Here is a 20,875-nt window from a genome sequence, read left to right on the forward strand (position 1 = left end):
TTCCAGAAAGCTTTCCCTGCTGCCCTCAACAGGGTCCCACTAAGCTGAGATGATGAATGCCCTTCACACTCTCATGCATGTGCCTTTATTTCCCCAGTCAGAGCTGTGCTTTTGGAAGAAACATTCCCTCTCATTTCCTTTGTCTAATGTCCCACTCACCCCCATGGTATGTAGAATGGAATGTTTAACATCTTAGGAATTCACTAACGTGAGTTAGCTAATTTTAGTCATTTTTCGAAAATGATTTCAAACAAAGATATTTGATGGAAAAGATAATAACTACTGAATGTTTGGCAGGGTCTTGGGTGGGTGACGCTTCTCATTAATACTTGTGACAGTTACATAAGGGGGGTGGTGCCTGCTGTTTCTTAGGTGATTGTATGGTAGCTGAGAAAGGTAAGCCCCCATGCCAATGCAACTGCTATAGAAAGCTAATGCAGGCCTCTCTGTTCGGACAATTCACATGTGTTCCTTGACTTCAAACTGCTGCCTTTGGTCTGCAGAATGACTGGATTTCATCACTATTGATGTGCGGCACACAGTCAAGCTTCTATCTCCCCTGCACTGCCTGGAGGCTTAAGTCCTTAGAGCTATGAAGATGGCGCCTGTACTGGACTTGAGTTACTCTTCTGTGTGATTGACAGGAGCTGCCTCTTCAGCACTGTCATAGGCCATCCCAGCCTCTTCCTCTGGAGTAGTGGATTGTTTCTGGCCCTTACAATCTCGGAAGTTAGTGTTGGGGGATGTTGGGGAGGGGCTCTTTCTTTCATCATAAACTTAGGTAAGTGATGAGTAGGGTGCCACTGAATGATGCCTTTGCCCTCTTGAAAGCTTTAAGGAGAAATGATGAAATCCCGCAGAAGAGGTTCACTGGAGCTAGTCTGGGCAGGAGTCGCCGGCAGAAGTGAGGTAAAGTGCAGGCTGGGTCTGTGATCTGGTTCTCATCTGGTCTCCTTGCATGATGGCTTTGGGAAGAAACATAAGACCCCTTGAGGCTTCTGCCTGAGATGGGGACCTTTCATTTCCATTCCACTGTACTTTTCTGAGCAGCCTCTTGTTAAGCTCTGCCTTTCCCTAGAGACCATTCCTTGACAACCCTGGGAACAGAGGGGAGCTATGCAAACACACTTATAGGGGGCGTTGCAGAGCTTGAGGGTCTGACCTCTGGCCCACCTCTGGCCTGCAGCAGCCACCACTTCCCCACTAGGGACCTCTTGGAACACTGAAGAGGGCATGGGTTTGGCTCCATTGGTGGCCTGCACCAACCAGAGAGAGGAGGGCCTTGGTTTCCCCTTATTCTATTCTTCCAGATTAGTTTTTTTTTTAAAAAAGTTAAATAATAAATTAAAATCAAACCATGTACAGCAAAAATGGATGATGGTTAATTGCAAAGTCCAGATTCAGCTAGACCAGGTGTTAGAGCAAGGTGGAAAGGAGCCTCCAGCTTACTTCTGCTCTTCCAGCTGCATTTCTCCACTGCCTGCTCCATTCCAGAAAAGTGGGCAGCTCCCAGAGTTGACTGCCTAGACTTTGGGCCAGTTTGGCTCACGTGGCAATCCCTAAGCCAATCAGCTTGTTCAAGGAGATACGGCGTTCTGATTGGCAGGCCAAGACTCATGATAAGCCCATGAGGGGAGGGCAGAATCACTGCACAAGGGGAGAGGTGTGGGACAGTGGGCCACTGGCGCAGCCCATCTCCATCCCACCCTGCCCATTCAGCACCTAGCATGGAGAAAAACGGGGTGCTCTCATTAACCCCCAACCCTGCCTTGGCACTGCTTGGAGGTTGACTGTCCTGTGGCCTACCTTCCCTGCCAACTCACTTTGGCCAAGCCCAAAGTGAGCCTGGACCTTGCCTGGCAAGGGCCTTGGTGCCACTGGCCTGTGTTGATTGAAAAAACTGGGGCCTTGTCCCCACTAACTATTACTTATGAAATCTTTATTTCGGAGGTGAACGTTTTTAAGAGTCTCAGGGATATGAGAATCTAGACTTTGGCTGGTTGGGGTTTTTGAGTAGCCCTGCTCTAAATGGAGGCAAGGATAGTTATTTTACCTACTTTATCGTCAGCAGCATGACGGTGAATCTTTGTTGCTATCAAGACCAGTTAAAAACATTGTTTACTGTAAAAGAACTTACCATGCAATAAGTATTTGGTTGTCTGCTGTCCTCCAGGCACTGACTGGGTGTACAGTACTTGCAGTTTGCAGAATTATTCCACTCCAGATTTTTCTGTGTTTTGGGCCTCCTCTATCTCTGATGGCCTTCGATTCTCTGTGCCATAGGGAACTGCTGGAGACCACATGCCGCCTGGCCAACACGTTGAAGAGGCATGGTGTTCGACGAGGGGACCGTGTGGCCATCTATATGCCTGTGTCCCCACTGGCCGTGGCTGCAATGCTGGCCTGTGCCAGGATCGGAGCTGTCCACACAGTTATCTTTGCTGGCTTCAGTGCGGAGTCCTTGGCTGGGAGGATCAATGATGGTGAGCATGTGGGCAGGGGAGAGAGGGAGGAACCCAGGGTCCACTGGTCCTTGTTCCTTGGGTCTTGACCATCTGGGAATTAGAGTGGAGACAAACATTAATAAAAGTCACACAGACAAATGACAGATACTACCAGGGACAGGCACATCGCTGAATGAGCATTTGTTCTATGAGCTGAGATCCAAGTGTGTTTACCCAGGTGAAGAAGGGAGGAAGCTTCTAGGTGGAGGGAATAGCACAGGTACTGGCTGAGTTGGTGGAACACAGTATGTATGAGGGCCTGGAGGAGACTGGCATAGCTCCAGAGGAGGAGGGAAGAAACGTATAGGGTGAGATGAGGCTGGGGGTGTACAGGGAAGGTCCCACAGGTCAATAGCTGGAAGCCTTTCATCATGAAGAACTATGGGGACCATCTCCGGAGTCCTAGAGTCAGGTGTGAGAGCTTGCGACTTATCTTTAAGGTTTTCTGTTAGCAGGTGGGTCAGAATTTTCTGGACAGTGTGCAGAACAATATCATCTCCTTCTCTTTTTTAGTGTCATAGGGCCCAGTGTTTGGATGGTGCCCCATGTGTGTGCAGTCTGAACCTGGCTCCATTGAGATTCTAGAGAGTCCTTGAGCTGGCTCCCCAAGGAGGTTGTCAATTTCTGGGGGCCATCAGGAATTCTTTGTGTCTCAGCGAAGACTTGTCTATGGGTAGTGAACAGAGCTAAAGTTTGGAGTTCTCAGACCCCTGCTGACCACCCTATTTAGAAAAGGCTGGTAAGCCTTTCTACTCCTTTTCTCCATTTCTCCCTCCACTTCCAAGGGCTGGTGCTGCCACCCTTTCTCTTTCTCTCTCTAAACTGTAGCACTTACCATGTGTGAGGCACTGTTTTAAGCACTTTGCAAAGGTTATCTCCTTTAATTTAACTTAGTCCTTATAAATATCGTCTGAAATACTATTCTTACTATTTCTCCCTTTTTTATTACCATTATAACCATTTTAAAGTGTGCAATTCCGTGGTATTAAGTACATTCACAATGTTGTCCAGCCATCATCACTGTCTGTTCCAGAACTTTTTCATCACTGCAGATGGACTCCTCATACCCATTAAGCAGGCATTCTCCATTTCTGCCTCCACCAGGCCTCTGGCAACCATTAATCTGTTTTCTGTCTCTATTATTTGCCTGTTTTGGATATTTAATTAAATGAATTCATACAATGTTTGTCCTTTTGTGCTTGGCTTCTTTCACTCGGCATAATGTTTTCAAGGTTCATCCATGTTGTAGTGTGTATCAGTGCTTCATTTTTTATAGCTGAAAAATATTTCACCGTATGGATATACCACATTTTGTGTATCTCCATCTATTGGTGGACATTTCAGTTGTGTCTACTTTTTGGCTGTGATGAGTTGAGCTCCTGTGAACATTTGTGTACAACACTGCTTTCAATTTTCTTTTTGTTTGGTATATACCTAGGTGTGGAATTGCTGGCTTAAATTGTAATTCTATGTTTAACGTATTGAGAAATGCAAAACTGTTTTCCATACACTCTGACCAGCAATGTATTAGGGTTCCAATTTCTCCAAATTCTCATCAACACTTGTTATTTTCCTTTAAATTAATTATAGCCATTCTAATGGGTATGAAGTCGTATCCTGAAGTGGATATTACTCACTTTCCTTATGAGTAATATCATTGAGCATCTTCTCATGTGCTTGTTGTCCATTTGTGTGTCTTCTTTGGAGAAATGTCTTTTTAAGTCCTTTGTCCATTTTTTAATTGGCGGTTTTTTTGTTGTAAGAGTTCTTTATATATTCTGGACACTAGACTATATATGTATATATATATGGTAAATATATATATATATGTATGTCTGTATGTATGTATGTGTGTGTATATATATATATATATATATATATATATATATATATATATATATATATATATATATACCGGGGGTGCCAAAAAAATGTTTACACATTTTAAGAGATGTTATCTATGTTCACGGTAATCAGAAGTGTCTGAACACTGATGGTAATCACTTTGAGCACCTCTTGTAATTTCAGAAGTCAAATGTGACTTGTATTCATCTTTTGTTATTGGTATATACTGAGTATTATAATTAGTACATATTTTTCCTTTCTTAAAATGTGCATACATTTTTCTGGAACCATATATATGTGTTTGTGTACAAACACACACACACATATGTAATTTGCAATTATTTTTTTTCATCCTATGGGTTGTCTTTTACCCTTTCAGTAGTATCCTTTGATGCACAAAAGTCTTAAATTGTGATGCAGTTCAGTTCATCTATTTTTCCTTGTGTTTGTGCTTTTGGTGCATTTTTAAAAGATGCATTGCCAAATTCAGTGTCATAAAGATGTGCTTCTGTGTTTTCTTCTAAGAGATTTATAGTTTTAGCTTTCACATTTAGATCTTTGACCCATTTTTGAGTTATTTTTTTTGTTTATAACATAAAGTAATGGTCCAACTCAACTCTTTGGCCTATGGATATCCAGTGGCACCAACATCATTTGAACAGACTATTTTTTCCTCCATTGAATGGACTTGGCACCCTTGTCAAAAGTAATTTGACCATATTTGTGAGAACTTATTTTTGAATTCTCTATTTTATTCTCTTGATCTATGTGTTTATCCTTATGCTAGATACTGTAGTTTTGTAGTAAGTTTTGAAATTTGGAAGTATGAGTCTTCCAACTTTGTTTTCCTTTTTTAAGATTGCTTTGGCTGTTATGGGTTTCTAGCATTTTCATATGCTTTTTAAGATCAACTTTTCCATTTCTGCAAAAAAGCCTATTGGGATTTTGCCAGGGATTGCACCAAATCTGTAAAACAGTTTGAAGAGTATTGCCATGTTGACAATATTAAATCTTCCAATTCATGAACATGGGATGCCATTTCATTTATTTATATCCTCTTTAATTTTTTCCAGCAATGTTTTGTGGTTTCAGTGTACAAGTCTTACATCTGCTTGGTTAAATTTATTCCTAAGTATTTTATTGTTTTGAAGCTTTTGTAAATGGAATTGTTTTATTAGTTTCCTTTGTGGATTATTCATTGCTAGATATAGAAATATAACTGATTGATCTTGTATTCTGAAAATCTGCAGAATTTATTAGCTTTATAATAAACTTTTGTGGATTCCTTAGGGTTTTCTACATATAAGATCACGTTACCTATGAACAGAGAATGTTTTACATTTTCCTTTATGATTTGGATGCTTCTTTCTTTTTTTATTTTTCCTAATTACTCTGGTTAGAACTTCTGTAACAGTGTTGAATGGCAGTAGTGAAAATGAGTGTCCTTGTTTTGTTTTTGATCTTTGGGAGGAAAGCTTTCAGTTTTTCACCGTTGAGTATGATGTTACCTGTTGGTTTTCACAGATGCCCTTTATCAGGTTGAGGAACTTCCCTTCTATTCCTAGTTTATTAAGTGTTTTTATTATGAGAGTGTTGGATTTTGTTAAGTGCTTTTTCTGCATCATTTGAGATGTAGTTTTTGTCCTTCCTTCTATTAGTGTGGTATATTACATTGATTGATTTTCATATACTGAGCCATCCTTGCATTCTGGGAATAAATCCTACTTTGTTGGCATTTTGTGTTGAGGATTTTTACATCAGAGTTCATAGGGATATTGGTCTGTAGTTTTCTTGTGATGTGTCTGTTTGGCTTTGGTATCAGGGTAATGCTGGCCACATAGAATGAGCTAGCAATTCCTCTGCAATTTTTGGAAATTTGAGAAGCATTAATATTAATTTGCCTTTAAATGTTTAGTAGAAATCAGTGATGCTGTCTGGTCCTGGAATTTTCTTTTTTGGAAATTTACTATTCAATTTTTAAAGACAAGGAAAATGAGGCGTGGAGAGGTTAAGTAACTTGCTCAAGGTCACATTGTTAGTGACTGAGCCAGGGTTTGAATGCAGGCATTCTGCCACCAGAGCTCATGCTTTTATCATTACTCTAGGCTGCTCTTTTCCTCTATTGCTGATATGTCCATAGTTAAAAAGTGTTTCTTTTAAGATTCTTGGAAACAAACAGTAGCAGTTGACTCTGGGGATTTAGCATATTGGGATTTAATAGCTGAATGCTGGTGCAGCGCTCAGAACCTAAACAACCAGGCCATGGGAGAGCAGGGGCTGAGGCTCAGAGTGCCTCAGTAGGTGATATGGATACTCCTGTAACTTTTCTCTAGAACTCTGCCATACAAAGGCTCTTTCCCAACATCCTTCAGCCTCTGTCCAGCTATTCAGATGTCCCTTTCCTGGGGAACTCTGTTGTGAGAGGCGTCTGTGTTCTCTTGGGTTTTGTATTGCTGTATAATTATTAATGAGTAGTTTATTGGTATGTAATAAACTACTCCAAAACTTAGTGCTTAAAACAGTAGCTTAAGGCAATAAATATCATTGTTGTATTTCATGATTCTGTGGGGCAGGAATCGGGTGGGCACAGTGGGAATGTCTTGCCCTGTTCCATGATGGCTGGGATATAAGCTGGGTTGGCTTGAATGGTGGGGGACTGCAGGTGTTGCTTTCTCTTCATGTGGTTTTTCCAATGATCAACTTGTGCTTCTCATAGTGTTGCAAGCTCAGGTAGCCAGACTTGTTACATGGTGGTGCATGGCTCCAGGAGGAAGGAAGTGGAAATTGCCAGTTGTCCTAACGGCCAGGGCCAGAATACACATAGTATCATTTTAGCTATACTTCAGTGGTCAACTCAGTCAGCGGCTGTTTTAGATTCAAGGGGATGGAACCTAGATGCCACTTCCCATGTAAAGTCATGTGAGACCAGGTCACAGAATTTTCAGCTATCTTTAATCTGCCCCTGGGAGGGTGGAAGTATGATTATGGCCACCATGGTCTCACCTTGAGCTGGTTGGCCACCTCAGGTAGTAAGTACTGTTCTAGAGTTCTAGTCTCCTGGCCTGGCCTCCAGGTTCTGACCACTCCTATTCCCTTTATTTTTTTTTCTCTTGCTTTAGGCCATGTGAGGAGTGGAGAGAGAGGGAGGAGTGGTGGGGAGGGTGGAGGTCAGGAGAAGAGCTCTGAGAGATGCAGCGAAGACAGAATAATGTCTGGCACAGATTACCACTCCCTAATCTCCCAGAATTTGTGAGTATGTTACCTAACATGGCAAAAGGGTTTTACAGATGTGATGTACCTTAAAATGGGGAGATTATCCAGGTGGACCCAATCTAATCACATAAGCCCTTAAAAACAGAGAACTTCCTCTGGCTAGAGGCAGAAAACGTGTGGCAGAAGGGGAGGTCAGAGAGGGTCAAAGGGTGAGAAGGACTTGACCTGCCTTTGCTCAGGGATCATGAGCCAGGGGATGTAGGTGAAGTTGAGAATGACCACTGGCTATCAGTCAGCAAGAACTGGGACCTCAGTGCTACAGTCACATGGAACTGAGTTTTTGCCAATACCCTGAGTGAGTCTGGAAGCAGATTTTCCCCAAGAGCCTCCAGATAAGAGCCCAGCCCCCTGACATCTTGATTTTGGTCTTGAGACTCTTAGGACAGAACCCTGCTGAGCTCACCTGGACTACAGAACTGTAAGCTAAAACATGAGTGTCCTGAGTCACTAAGTTTATGGTACTTGGCTATGGAAACCATAGAAAACTAATACAAATGCTGATCCTACTCAAAAACCAGGGAGATAAATGGAATCCTCCCAGTCAAAGCATCAGGTTGATCCTGCCTGTGCCCTGATGCTATGAACTCATCGTGTACCTGTCAGCCATTTACGAAGAACCACAGCGTGATATGTGCTCTCCATGTACCTCCTAGGGACCAGGCCTGTGTACACAGGTTCCTGATCTTGAGAACCCCCTGAGTGGAGGCTTTGGATAAATGTGCTCAAGGAGTGAGGCGTGTGCCATGGGAGGCTGGGGAGGAGCTAAAACCTACGTAATGCAGTTCCAGCATGTCAGATGAGCCAGGCTGATGTTTTCTCCTGAGTAGTCCTTGAGAAGGTTCCCTTTGCACCTGCTGGGTCATCTCTCTTCCTTCCCTTTATGGAGCTCACCTGGACCAATCCCAGCTCTTTTTTACAACTGTGTTGGTATAAGGATGAATATACCTGGAGAATCTCTGATAGGCTCTGTCCAACAGAATTTGTGTTTCTAGGGTTACTGCCAAGGCTTCAGGTGCAAAAAGTGCGTATGACCAAGGGCCCCTGGTACGCAGAGCAAGATGTCACTACCCTTGGCACCCCAGGCAGTCTAGAGTATCTCTCGGAGTCCTGGATGACCCTACTGAGTCATCCAGCTACAAAGGCCTGTCTAGAGAATTCTCAGGTAGCCCCCAAGGCCATGTCACCTCTAGGTCTCTTGGGAGGAAGAAAGAATGTGGGTATATTGCTAGATATGCTTTTCAATCTGAAAAGCTGAGGGAGATTGGTGCCTTAGTGCTCCTTCAGAAGCAGACCCTGAGATGAGAGGTGAAGTTCAGTTTGGAAGTGGTCCTGGAAAGTGCTGTAGGGCCATGGGAGTGAGTCTGGGAAGAGAAATGAAACCAGAACGGCTTCCACAGTGGGTGATCACAGCTTAGTGCCATAGGGGAATCCTGGGAGATGACGGAACCACATGCATCAGGATGACCCCTGACCCAGAGGTGAAGGAGTTGGGGTGTTTATACACCAGCCTTTGAGAGTGATTGGTTGAGGGCTGCTGGAGTTGGGATAATTCCCCAGCACTTCTGCCTCTGACTGACTCCTAAAGAAGCCCTTGGAGCAGAGTGATTAAAAGATTCAAGTGCTGTGCCTGGGGCCCCACCAGTCAGTACTAAACTGGATATTTGTTCTAGGCTCTTCCTTAGAGTTGTCGACTGAACAGTAACATTGACTAGATAGTCCGTCACCAAAAGGATTTATTTGGGAAAAGGAAAAAGAAAAGAGAAAGGGCGGTGTGTATGGGTAAGATGGAGGATACCTAAGGCAGTGAGACAGGAAGTTAGAACCATAGAGTTTTATAAAGAGGAAGTTAGGATCATAGAGTTCAAGGAGCCCAGCTTTACCTAGCTCTTCTCATAGACCTCCCAGCCTGATCAGTTTCCTTCAAGTCCCAGTTCGTGTTTATCAGGCAACCATATAAAAACCCACTGTAACCTGGATCCTTCCAGGTCATCCAAGTTGGGGCACACTGTGGAGGGTCATTCCTTTGCTTGTAGTCCTGAGGCCTAGTTTGTGCCCATATCTGATTCCCTGCTCTGGGCATTCCCCTAGGTTAATTATGGAAGCTCGGATCAGCCTGGCACTGCCATGGGCCTGGCTGAGTCTGGCTGGGTCATTGAAGAGCAGGTGTGGAGCCTAGAGGGCCTTCCTCTGAAAGTGAGGGTGTGGGCCTGCAGCTCCTGGCATCTACCCAGGGTGTGGTCTCTGTTCTCTGGCAGTTTGGCCCTGGATAGTGAAGGGGTTGCACTGGACACATTGAGGCTTGGTCTCTGGCTGCCCAGCTTTCTTAGTTTCTGCTTCATGGTGGCTGTGCCTGGGGGTGATGTGATGCCCTGTTACCTGGGAAAGTCCCCGGGGCAGGTGGGAAGGAATGGTAGAAGGTTGGAAGAGTTCAGCTTCAAAGTAACTTATCTCCAGTTACTTCCTGCTACTCCTCAGAGCTAGAAAAATACCTGGTACTTTTGCACTCAGCACAAAGATTGCAAAGCAGGACACCCCTCACTTTTTTGTTGACTCTATTACTCAAGATTGATTTTCTCTGTCACTGCCCTAGGCCTGGAATGTTTGGCTGCCAGTCTGGGCTGTGAGGGTTAAAGTGGGGAGAAAACTGATGAGAAATGTCTGTTATCTCTGTTAGCCAAGTGCAAGGTGGTTATCACCTTTAACCAAGGACTCCGGGGAGGGCGCGTGGTGGAACTGAAGAAGATAGTGGACGAAGCTGTGAAACACTGCCCAACCATCCAGCGTGTCCTGGTGGCTCACAGGACGGACAACAAGGTCCACATGGGGGATCTGGATGTTGCCCTTGAGCAGGTGGGTTCACCTTACTTTGCACAGTTTGTGGAGGAGAGGTTATTCTTTGGTTAACTAGATCTTAGTCTTGTTGGATTGTGGTTCTGAATCTGGGTCTTCCCGAGGTGTCCAGGTTTCCCTGTGGTATATGATGGGCTTATATCCTGGTTAGGAAAATGGAATTCATATACCACAAACATAGTGAAACAGTTAATGTAACAGAAATGATTGGATTCATTTTTTTATTTTGTGTCCTCTCTGCATCTGGAATTGAACTAGGGCAAGACAGAGGTGAGCTCTGATCCAGTCTGCTGAGTCTCACAGCAGCCAGAGGTGTTCTCAGGGAAGCGGCATGGAGGGGAGAGGCTAACTGCCCTGGGTGGGGCTGTTTTTGTTTTCTTCCTTGTAGGAAATGGCCAAGGAGGACCCTGTTTGTGCCCCAGAGAGCATGGGCAGTGAAGACATGCTCTTCACGCTGTACACCTCCGGGAGCACCGGTTCGCCCAAGGGCCTCGTGCATACCCAGGCAGGCTACCTGCTGTATGCTGCCCTGACACACAGGGTATGGCTTTGGTGGGGGTTGGAGGGTGCGCAAAGCTCACCTCCCTGGTGCGGCTGGGCCTGGGGACTGGTGGGGCTGGATTTAGGGCTAGCACTCCTGCCATAAAGTGGTGCCCGTGGGTATGAGGTGCTCATGTTTTCCCACAGTGTGCTGATGAGCTAGGCTGCTGTGAGTCGTGGCACCAGCCCTGTGGAATGGGTAGACAGGGTGGGCTGTGTTCCTGTCCACGTCCCAAGGTTGAGTCTTACTGCTGGCCTTTAGTCCTTTGCACCCATGCCTATGTTGTCTGTTGGCTTGAAGTCCTGCAGGAATGGGGCCCTCACCAGCTCTGACACATTCACGGGTAGGGCCACATTCTGATGCTCAGGTCCTAGGCACTTTGGCCTTCCTGGCCCCCTCCTCCATAAAAAAATATATATATATATATATATATTAAAAATTTTATTTTACAACTGTGTTAGTATAAGGGTGAATATATCACTGTCATGTATTAAAACATTTTCTTCTACTTAAGAGACCAATTTTTCCTTCTGATTTTAAAAGAAAGTAAAACATTTTCATGTGCCCCTAAAAGTATTGTGGCTTCTAGGCTCTGCTCACTTGGACTATATTTTAAAAGTAAAATTAAAAAGATTTGCTTTTGTAAAGAAATTTAAATTTAGTACATGGGAATTATGTTACAGTGTACAGTCCTTTAGGGATTATAAAGCAAGCCATATGACACGTTTTTTTTTTGTTGTTGTTGTTGTTTGTTTGCTTGTTTCATTAAATGAGTTTAGAAATCAGTACTCATTTAAATATGGGTGGGAGATTGCAGTTTATCGTGGCATCCCTGATTGCCTCGGGAAGTGGCTGACAGTTTCCAGGTGGGATTAGATTTTAATATACCATCTGTAGACCAGACACTCTGTTGCAGAAAGCAAAATGAAGCTCCAGCAGATGCCAGCAGCAAAGGGAACTGTCTGGTCAGTTGATTGGAAAGTTCAGGCCCATCTAAGCAGGGCTCAGACATTGTCCTGGGTAGTGCTATCTTCCCTGCCTCGGGCCACTTCTGTGCCCACCACGTTCTCAATAGGTTTTGATTTTTTAATTTGGCTCTTCCAGGGGCCAGAGAGAACCCTGACAATTCCAGTCACTGTGGTCAGAGGTGGGGGTGGGGGTAGAATATGCTGATTGGCCAGCCTGGGTCACGTGGGAGGAGAACCTCATGGAATGAGAATAGATGAGGAGTGGGTGCTGGACAGCGCATACACAGGGTCTCCCAGTGGAGATGTCTGGTCCTGCTAGTGGCCACTCCCACCCCAACACTAAGGATGTTAAAAGTGAGGCAGAAAGACGTGTAGTACAGAGCCAGGCTGAGCAGACAGTGTATTATACTTACTACAAATCCATATTAAGACAGTGCCTTCTGGCTGCTGGGTGACCTTGAGCATGTCATAGAACCTTTTTAGACCTCAGTGTTCTGATCTGAAAAACCTCACCCTTCCTCAGTTCTTGGTGGGATGTTGCAAAGATTGATAAGTCAAGTAAGTAAAATACTTTGGAAAATAGAAACACTGGCATCAAATACCAAGAAAGTGACAGAATGAATCAAATTGTTCCCATCAATTTATAATAAAATTAACATTAGGGAAGCTATAAATGTGAGAGATTCTTTATTTTTTTGTGTTTTCAGAGTATTACCAGGATAATGTCTATATGAACAAAAGAAGTGGGATATAGGAACAGAAGACCATCTTTTGAATTTTTTTCAATACATTGAGTAGTTTTTTTTTTTTAAGCATTAGGAATAGAAACTTTCAGCCTTTTGTAGGAAAAGTGTGTTTGTGTGTGTGCACATATATCTATGTAAGTGTCTCTCTGCACACATGCATGTGTGCACATGCAGAGGATGTTAGGTCTATTGGTTTCTCTCAGGGAAGAGGACGGTTGACTGAAGGGATGATGGGAGTGTAAACTGATTCTGGAGGTATGTAGTGGGGTCAGGGCACTGGCTGCCTCCTGGGCCTTTTGGAGAATGGCTGGCCCCTCGTACCTACCCTCCCTCCAAGAACTGCAGGGGGACAGTCTCCAGCCCTTTGAAAGACTTGACAGTTTGGGTCCAAGTTGTATTAAAAATCCATTCAGTTCCCAAATGATGTGGGGTTTTGGAATGTGGGCATCCTGATTCACCAGGGCAATGAAAGTTCAGTCTTCCTTAAAAGAATCCTCCCTCACCTCAGATACTGCTCCATGGGACTCTAGCCATGTCCAGGCCACCACTATGCTGTCTGGAAACTTCTGGAGAATCTCAGTGCTTGTCTTTGGCAGCAGAAGACTGGAGCCATTTGCCACTCCCCCCAATTAAAAAAAAATTTCTTCAAAATAGAACACAGATATAGAAAACGATCCAAGTTAAATATGTGGCTTAATGAATTATTATAAGGCAAACCGACTTAATTCAGGGGGTGGAATGTCTCCAGCCTCACAGGAGCTCCTTCAGAAGCCATCTGCCCTCAGTCTACTCCCCACACCCTGACTTTTCAGCATCCCTGCCTTGCGTTTTCCTTCTTCCAGTTGTCAACTAGACATGCATCCCTAGGTCCTGCAGCTTACTCTTGCCATTGACATTTTTTCAATATGTCTTTTAAGCCTTTTTAAACCTATAGGTTTCCCTGCATCCCTTCCATTTCCTTATACTTTGTTGTAGCACCTAGCTGTTTACCCTCTGTCCTCCATGTTTCCTGCAAAGGACAGTTGGATCCAGAGATAGGATCAGGCTCAGGTTGAACCCTTTGGCAAGAATGCAAAAGAAATACCTGTGTTTCACCTCTCAGGCTCTTAGCTGATGATGCTTGAGGTATTTCTTGGTCTTTTTGACTTTCATTTTTTGTAGTTTTTAAGGGATTTTAAAAATTATGGTATAACAATGCAGAAAGATTTCCTTATACATACAATTACGTAGCTGAAGTTTTACCTGTGAGCACACATGACGCCACCACCCACATTAGGACATAGGACGTCTTCAGCCCTTGGAAGGTCCTGACATGCCCCTTACAGGCAGTCCCCCAGCAAGAGCATCTTTAGTGTGCATTCTGTATACAGATCATCTTTGTTGAGTTGGGGCTACACTCTGGGATTTAGCTTCTTTCATTGTCCTCTGCAAGAATCAATGTGTTGCATGTACCAGTAGCTCCATCTTTTCATGGCTATGACTGCATGAAACCACCACAGTGCACTTACTCCTCTGCTCTTGGAAGCCATTGGAGCAGCTGTGTCTCACAGTTATAGAACACTCTTAATGACATGTGGGAACATGGGGTGACAGTCTCCTGACAGCCTCTCCTGTTTGCGCAGCTTGTGTTTGACTACCGGCCGGGAGACGTCTTCGGCTGTGTGGCCGACATCGGCTGGATTACAGGACACAGCTACGTGGTGTACGGGCCCCTCTGCAATGGAGCAACCAGCATCCTTTTTGAGAGCACCCCAGTTTACCCTGATCCTGGTGAGGACTGGGAACCCAGCTAGGATCCCCGAGAGGGACCTTAAGGACGGAGGAGAGGTTTATAGGAGGATGGAGTGGAGGCCTTCGCTTGGTCTGGCTGTAGTTTATGGTCCCATGGCATAGCTGCAGAGTCTTGAGCCCTGACACGTGGGCCAGGGCTGGGACCCTTGTCCACAATAAGATCAGACGAGCAATAGAAGGGGGTCGAATTTGGCACTGGAAGCTGTCTCAAAACCATCGATTCTGGCATTCTCTAACTTAAACTGCCTGCCTTGGGCCTTCCCCTATCACAGTGTCTCTCATCTCTCTGGCCACCTGACAAGATCCAGCCCTTTTTGAAGGCCAGACCAACTGCCAGCCTGCTCACGTGCCCCAGACAGAGGGGTCTTTCTTGCAGCCTGCTAAGTGTGCTTTCAGGGCTCTTTCATCAGAGTGCATCAAGCATGGCCTAGAGCCACCTCCATGAATTGATTTCACTTGGAGGACGTGGCCATGTCTTGCTCACTTTGGCATCTTTTTCCCATTCAGTACAGTGACCCCAAGTATTTGTTTGAATGTAATCGAAAGGTGGTAGCCCTGCTAGAGTGCTCTTGCCCCAGCGTCCCACAGTGCTGACAGTTATGTGAGGAGACTGTCTTTGCCATCTCCCCTTCCGCCTATCCAGCCGCCCGGTGGGCTGGCCGTGCTGTAGAAAGTGTACAGGGCATAGCTAGGGATTAAGAGCCATGTCTTAGGTGTGATTACAGGCACATCCCTTCATCCCTTGAAGCTCAGCTTCTTGTGTGTAGAGCCGTGGTGGTGAGTTTTGGGACATTATGGGAAATGAGGTGAGCCTGTGCTGGGCCGTTTCCCTGGTCCCTGGAGTGCAGGCAGTGGTGGCCTGGCTGCAGTCTTCTAGGGGAAGCACCAGTCACCACTGTAGAGACTATTTAAATGCCACTGAACACAAGTTCTATGCTAATGCTATAAGGGATGACTTTTAAATTCACAGTAACATCCTTTTAACTAATTCCTCACTATATCATGTAGGGTGTACCACGTGGGTGGGTGCAGCTGTCCAGAGCCAGGCGAAGGCTGTTTACAGATGGACCAGCCTGTAGACGGGGGTGTGCCGGGGAATGACTGCCACAGCAAGCCCTTTCCCAGAGGGCTCCCTTTCCATCCCAGTGGTAGATGTTGAATCCTGTTTTTGTGAACAATGCAGGAATTTACACATACCCAGTACCCGGTACTGTTCACTGATCTCTAAATTACTTTAAAGTAGATAATGTCTGGTGGGCTCTCAGACTGACTGAATTGGGGCCTTTTTGTAGGTCGGTATTGGGAGACGGTGCAGAGGTTAAAGATCAATCAATTCTATGGTGCTCCGACAGCTGTCCGGCTGTTACTGAAATACGGTGATACCTGGGTGAGGAAGTACGACCGCTCCTCCCTGCGGACCCTGGGGTCAGGTGAGTGCTACTCTGTGGCTGGAGAGGAAGTGTGTGTCGTCTGTCAAAGCCAGTGCAGGCTTTCTAATGACTTTAGTCATGAAAGCTACATGACCGTGTCTGTGGTGAATTCAAACAATGCCAGGCCACACTGAGTAGGAAATAGAGGTCTCTGCCTGTCAGCCCCACTCTGCAGCCATTACCAGTCTGGGACGTAGCATTTTAGACACTTTCTGTGCCTCGGTTCTTTGCTTCATCCTTGTTATGAATCCTCACCAACTTGGTAAGGTAAGGCCTGACCCGTTTCTTCGGTGACTGCACCGGATTGCCCTATGAAAATCAACTGCAGTTCACTTAGCATTTGCCTGACTCTGGACGCCAGTTATTCCCAAGCACTGTAATAAAGATCATTCTGTGCTGTACGCTGCTCTCACTTTAAATATTTCCAGGAAGGTAGATGCAAGATCAAAGGTTATCTATCTCCATTTGTAGTTTTGATAGATGTGGCCAAGTCACATGAAAGCTTCTGGGAAAGGTGACATGGGGTTAGTTCAGATGGTACTAGAAGGCCCTTTCTGTTCTCTTTGCTTTTCCCTGATGCGTTTCATTTCCCCCCTTACACATGTTATCAGGTGTGGTCAGGAGGGAAAGAAAGACGGGAGGCCCTCCCTGCTACTTGGTGAATACACGGATCTGCTTGGTGGTTTTTCATGGAGGAAACACGTGGGGCAGGTATTCCTGGAGATGTGTCTTTCTGCCAGTTGTGTCCATGGAAAAAGGAGTTCGGTGATGGTGTGCATGCATTATTTGTCTGTGACTAGGGCATGTAGTGCTGGTACAGGACTTAGGGCCCACCCTGATTTGCCCTGCCCCTCTTGCCTACAGTGCCCTGCTGCTCTCTCCTACCTCTCAGGATCCTGATCCTACCCTCAAGGCTCCTCTCTGTGCTGCTTCTCCTGGGGATTTCCTTGGCTTCTCTAGACCTTGGGCTGTGGGTTCTCAGACGAGCTGACTCCAGTCTGGATATCTGTCCTCATGTTGACCACCTCACCAGGCAGTGAGATCCCAGAAGTCAGTCATCTGTGTCTTCTGCAGTGCTGTGTCCACATGCAGGGAAGCACAGCAGGTCAGGTGGGGGCTGACTGCTTGTTAGGAAGCTGAGCCCCGGAACAGATGCTGCCCTGATGCTCTACCTGCGTCTCTGGCTTCTCTGGAGCAGAAGCTACTAGGCAGCGCTACCTAGAAGACATGTTTTCATGCACCCAGCTCCTCCTCCCTGCTTGGGTCCTGCCTGGTGGTCAGTGTCAGTTTGTGTCTGGATGACCAAGCACTTTGAATTTTCTAGGTGAGAGCAGCAAAAGGCACATTGGGCTCCATTCTAGGTGGTGGAGTGTCTGAAATATGTCTCTTGGCATGTTGGTTATATAGCGGTCAGGCCTGTACACTCCTGACTGGGACCCTGTGTGGATGGAGAGGACCTGTGACATATCCCTACACTCTGGGCCAGGCATCCCTACACTCAGAACCAACAGTAAGTGGAGGGGTGGCTAGTGCCATAAACAGCTCAGGTTCTCCAGGTGTCATCTGCAAAGCCACCTGAGTGGACCTAGGGAGTTAAGTGGAGACAGGACTAGAGAGAGGTTACTTGCCAGATGCACTTATGGGATTCAGTTGCTGAGGAAAACTCACAATGGCCAAAATGACAAGGGGCATGCTCTGAGCACTTCAGGTCTCTAATAGCTGCATTAGAGTGGGGTGCTGGTCTCCACAGAAAGCTGCCTCAGCCAGGGGTCCCCCAAGACCAGGTGCAGGCCCTCTGTAAAGGTCGTGGTGTCTTGGATCAGGCACCACTGACACATGCAAGGACCCCTCTGTACCAGGGAGCCCACATGAGGTTCAGCTGGGCTCTGGGTACTTTGCTGTCTGGGGGGAGGGGTGCATATTCCTGCCACATAACCAATGCTAATAGTAGAGCCCTGGGAGGGTTTCCCCAAGACCAGGTTATCAGTAAGCAGTGCTAACAGGCTGGCAGTAACCAACGTGTAACGCCTTGCACGGGGTGCTGAACAGCACCAGAGACCGGCAAGCTTCAAGCCTAGCCAGGGCCAGGTTGGTGCTCGCTTCTTGCTGTAGTCATAGCTCAGGACCATTCTAGATGGATTTTTTTCAAATTTATTGGGGTGACAATTGTTAGTAAAATTACATGGATTTCAGGTGTACAATTCTGTATTACATCATCTATAAATCCCATTGTGTGTTCACCACCCAGAGTCAGTTCTCCTTCCATCACCATATATTTGACCCACTTACCCTCATCTCCCTCCCCCCACCCCCCTTACCCTCTGATAACCACTAAACTATTGTCTTTGTCTATGAGTTTTGGTTTCTCATTTGTTTGTCTTTTTCTTTTGTTGCTTTTGGTTTATATACCACATATCAGTGAAATCATAGGGTTCTCTGCTTTTTCTGTCTGACTTACTTCGCTTAGCATTGTACTCTCAAGATCCATCCATGTTGTCACAAATGTTCCTATATCACCTTTCCTTACCGCTAAATAGTATTCCATTGTGTATATATACCACAACTTCTTTATCCATTCATGTATTGAAGGACGTTTTGGTTGTTTCCATGTCTTGGCCACTGTAAACAAAGCTGCAATGAACATTGGAGCACACGTGTCTTTATGTATAAATGTTTTCAGATTTTTTGGGTAGATACCCAGGAGAGGGATTGCTGGGTCATATGGTAATTCTATTCGTAATTTTTTGAGGAACCTCCACACTGCCTTCCATAAGGGCTGCACCAGTCTGCATTCCCACCAACAGTGTACGAGGATTCCTTTTTCTCCACAGCCTCTCCAACACTTGATATTATTTGTCTTGTTGATGAAAGCCATTCTGACTGGGGTGAGGTGATATCTCATTGTGGTTTTCATTTGCCTTTTTCTGATGATTAGTGATGTTGAGCATTTTTTCATATGTCTATTTGCCATTTGTATGTCCTTTTTGGAGAAATGTCTCTTCAGGTCCTCTGCCCATTTTTCAATTGGGTTGTTTGTTTTTTTGTTGTTGAGCTTCATGAGTTCCTTGTATATTTTGGATATTAGCCCCTTATCGGAGGCACTGTTTGCAAAAATCTTCTCACATTCAGTTGGTGGCCTCTTTATTTTGTCGATGATTTCTTTTGCTGTGCAGAAGCTTTTAAGTTTCATATAGTCCCATTTGTTTATTTTAGCTTTTACTTCCATTGCCTTTGGAGTCAAATTCATAAAATGCTCTTTGAACCCAGGTCCATAAGTTTAGTACCTATGTTTTCTTCTATGCAGTTTATTCTATGCAGTTTATTGTGTCAGGTCTTAAGTCTTTGATCCATTTTGAATTAATTTTGGTACATGGTGACAGATAGCAGTCCAGTTTCATTCTTTTGCACGTGGCTAGCCAATTCTCCCAGCACCATTTATTGAAGAGGCTGTCTCTCCTCCCTGTATCTTTTTAGCTTCTTTGTCAAAAATTTTCTGTCCATATATATGTGGTTTTATTTCTGGGTTCCCAATTGTATTCCATTGGTCTATGTGTCTGTTTTTCTGCCAATACCATTCTGTTTTGATTATTGTAGCCCTGTAGTACAAGTTAAAGTCAGGCAGTGTGATACCTCCATTATTGTTCTTTTTCCTTAAGATTGCTTTTGCGAAGTTTGGTTAAGTTTATTCCTAGGTATTTTATTCTTTTTGCTGCAATTGCAAAAGGAATTGTTTTTGTTATTTCTTTTTCTGAGATTTCATTGTTAGTATATAGGAATACAGTGGACTTTTGTACGTTGATTTTGTAGCCAGCAACGTTACTGTATTCATTGATTGTTTCTAATGGCTTTTTGGTGGAGTCTTTAGGGTTTTCTATATATAGCATCATGTCATCTGCAAAGAGTGATAATTTAACTTCTTCATTCCCACTTTGGATGCCTTTTATTTCTTTCTCTTGCATGATTGCTCTGGCAAGCACTTCCAACACTATGTTGAAAAGCAGAGGTGATAGGGGACAGCCTGTCATGTTCCTGAACGTAGAGCGAAGGGCTTCAATTTTTCACCATTAATTATGAGATAGCTGAGGGCTTGTCGTATATGGCCTTTATTATGTTAAGGTATTTTCCTTCTATACTTATTTTATTGAGTGTTTTAATCATAAATGGATGTTGTATCTTGTCAAATGCTTTTTCTGCATCAATTGATATAATCATATGATTTTTGTCCTTCATTTTGTTTATGTGATGTATCACATTGATGGATTTGCGGATGTTGAACCATCATTGTGCCCCAGGGATGAACGGCAATTGGTCGTGTTGAATAACCTTTTTAATACATTGTTGTATTCGATTTGTTAGAATTTTGTTTCGGATTTTTGCATCTGTAATCATCAGAGATATTGGTCTGTAGTTTTCTTTTTTTGTGTCGTCCTTACCAGGTTTTGGCATCAGGGTAACGTTGGCCTCATAAAATAAGTTAGGGAGTACTGTCTCTTCTTCAATTTTTTGGAAGAGTTTGAGCAGGATTGGTATTAGATCCTGTTTGAAGGTTTGGTAGAATTCACTAGTGAAGCCATCTGGTCCTGGACTTTTGCTTTTGGGAAGGTTTTGGATGACTAATTCAATTTTGTTACTGGTGATCGGTCTGTTTAGATTTTCCAGTTCTTCATGGTTCAGCCTTGGAAGGCTGTATGTTTCTAAGAACTTGTCCATTTCTTCTAAGTTATTGAATTTGGTGGCATATATCCTTCATCGTATTCTTGGATGATCCTTTGTATTTCTGTGGTATCCGTGAAAACTTCCCCTTTTTCGTTTCTGATTTTGTTAATTAGTATCTTCTCTCTTTTTATCTTAGTGAGTCTAGCCAAGGGTTTTCTCAATTTTGTTAATCTTTTCAAAGAACCAGCTCTTTGTCACATTAATTTTTTCT

At 44.5% G+C, this 20,875-nt stretch overlaps 1 protein-coding gene across 2 annotated transcripts in view; it reads left to right on the plus strand.

Moving 5' to 3' along the window:
- The window catches only part of ACSS1 (acyl-CoA synthetase short chain family member 1), a 75,048-nt gene that overhangs the window by 35,520 nt on the left and 18,653 nt on the right, over positions 1 to 20,875 (plus strand). For both annotated transcript variants that reach the window (XM_081033959.1, XM_081033960.1), the window contains exons 3-7: positions 2,284 to 2,483; positions 10,297 to 10,472; positions 10,861 to 11,013; positions 14,350 to 14,497; positions 15,811 to 15,948. In XM_081033959.1, coding sequence (XP_080890085.1) covers positions 2,284 to 2,483; positions 10,297 to 10,472; positions 10,861 to 11,013; positions 14,350 to 14,497; positions 15,811 to 15,948 — 815 coding nt within the window. The remainder of the gene's footprint in view (positions 1 to 2,283; positions 2,484 to 10,296; positions 10,473 to 10,860; positions 11,014 to 14,349; positions 14,498 to 15,810; positions 15,949 to 20,875) is intronic.

This window comes from Rhinolophus hipposideros (assembly GCF_964194185.1).
Source record: "Rhinolophus hipposideros genome assembly, chromosome: 22".
NCBI classification, from domain to species: Eukaryota; Metazoa; Chordata; class Mammalia; order Chiroptera; family Rhinolophidae; genus Rhinolophus; species Rhinolophus hipposideros.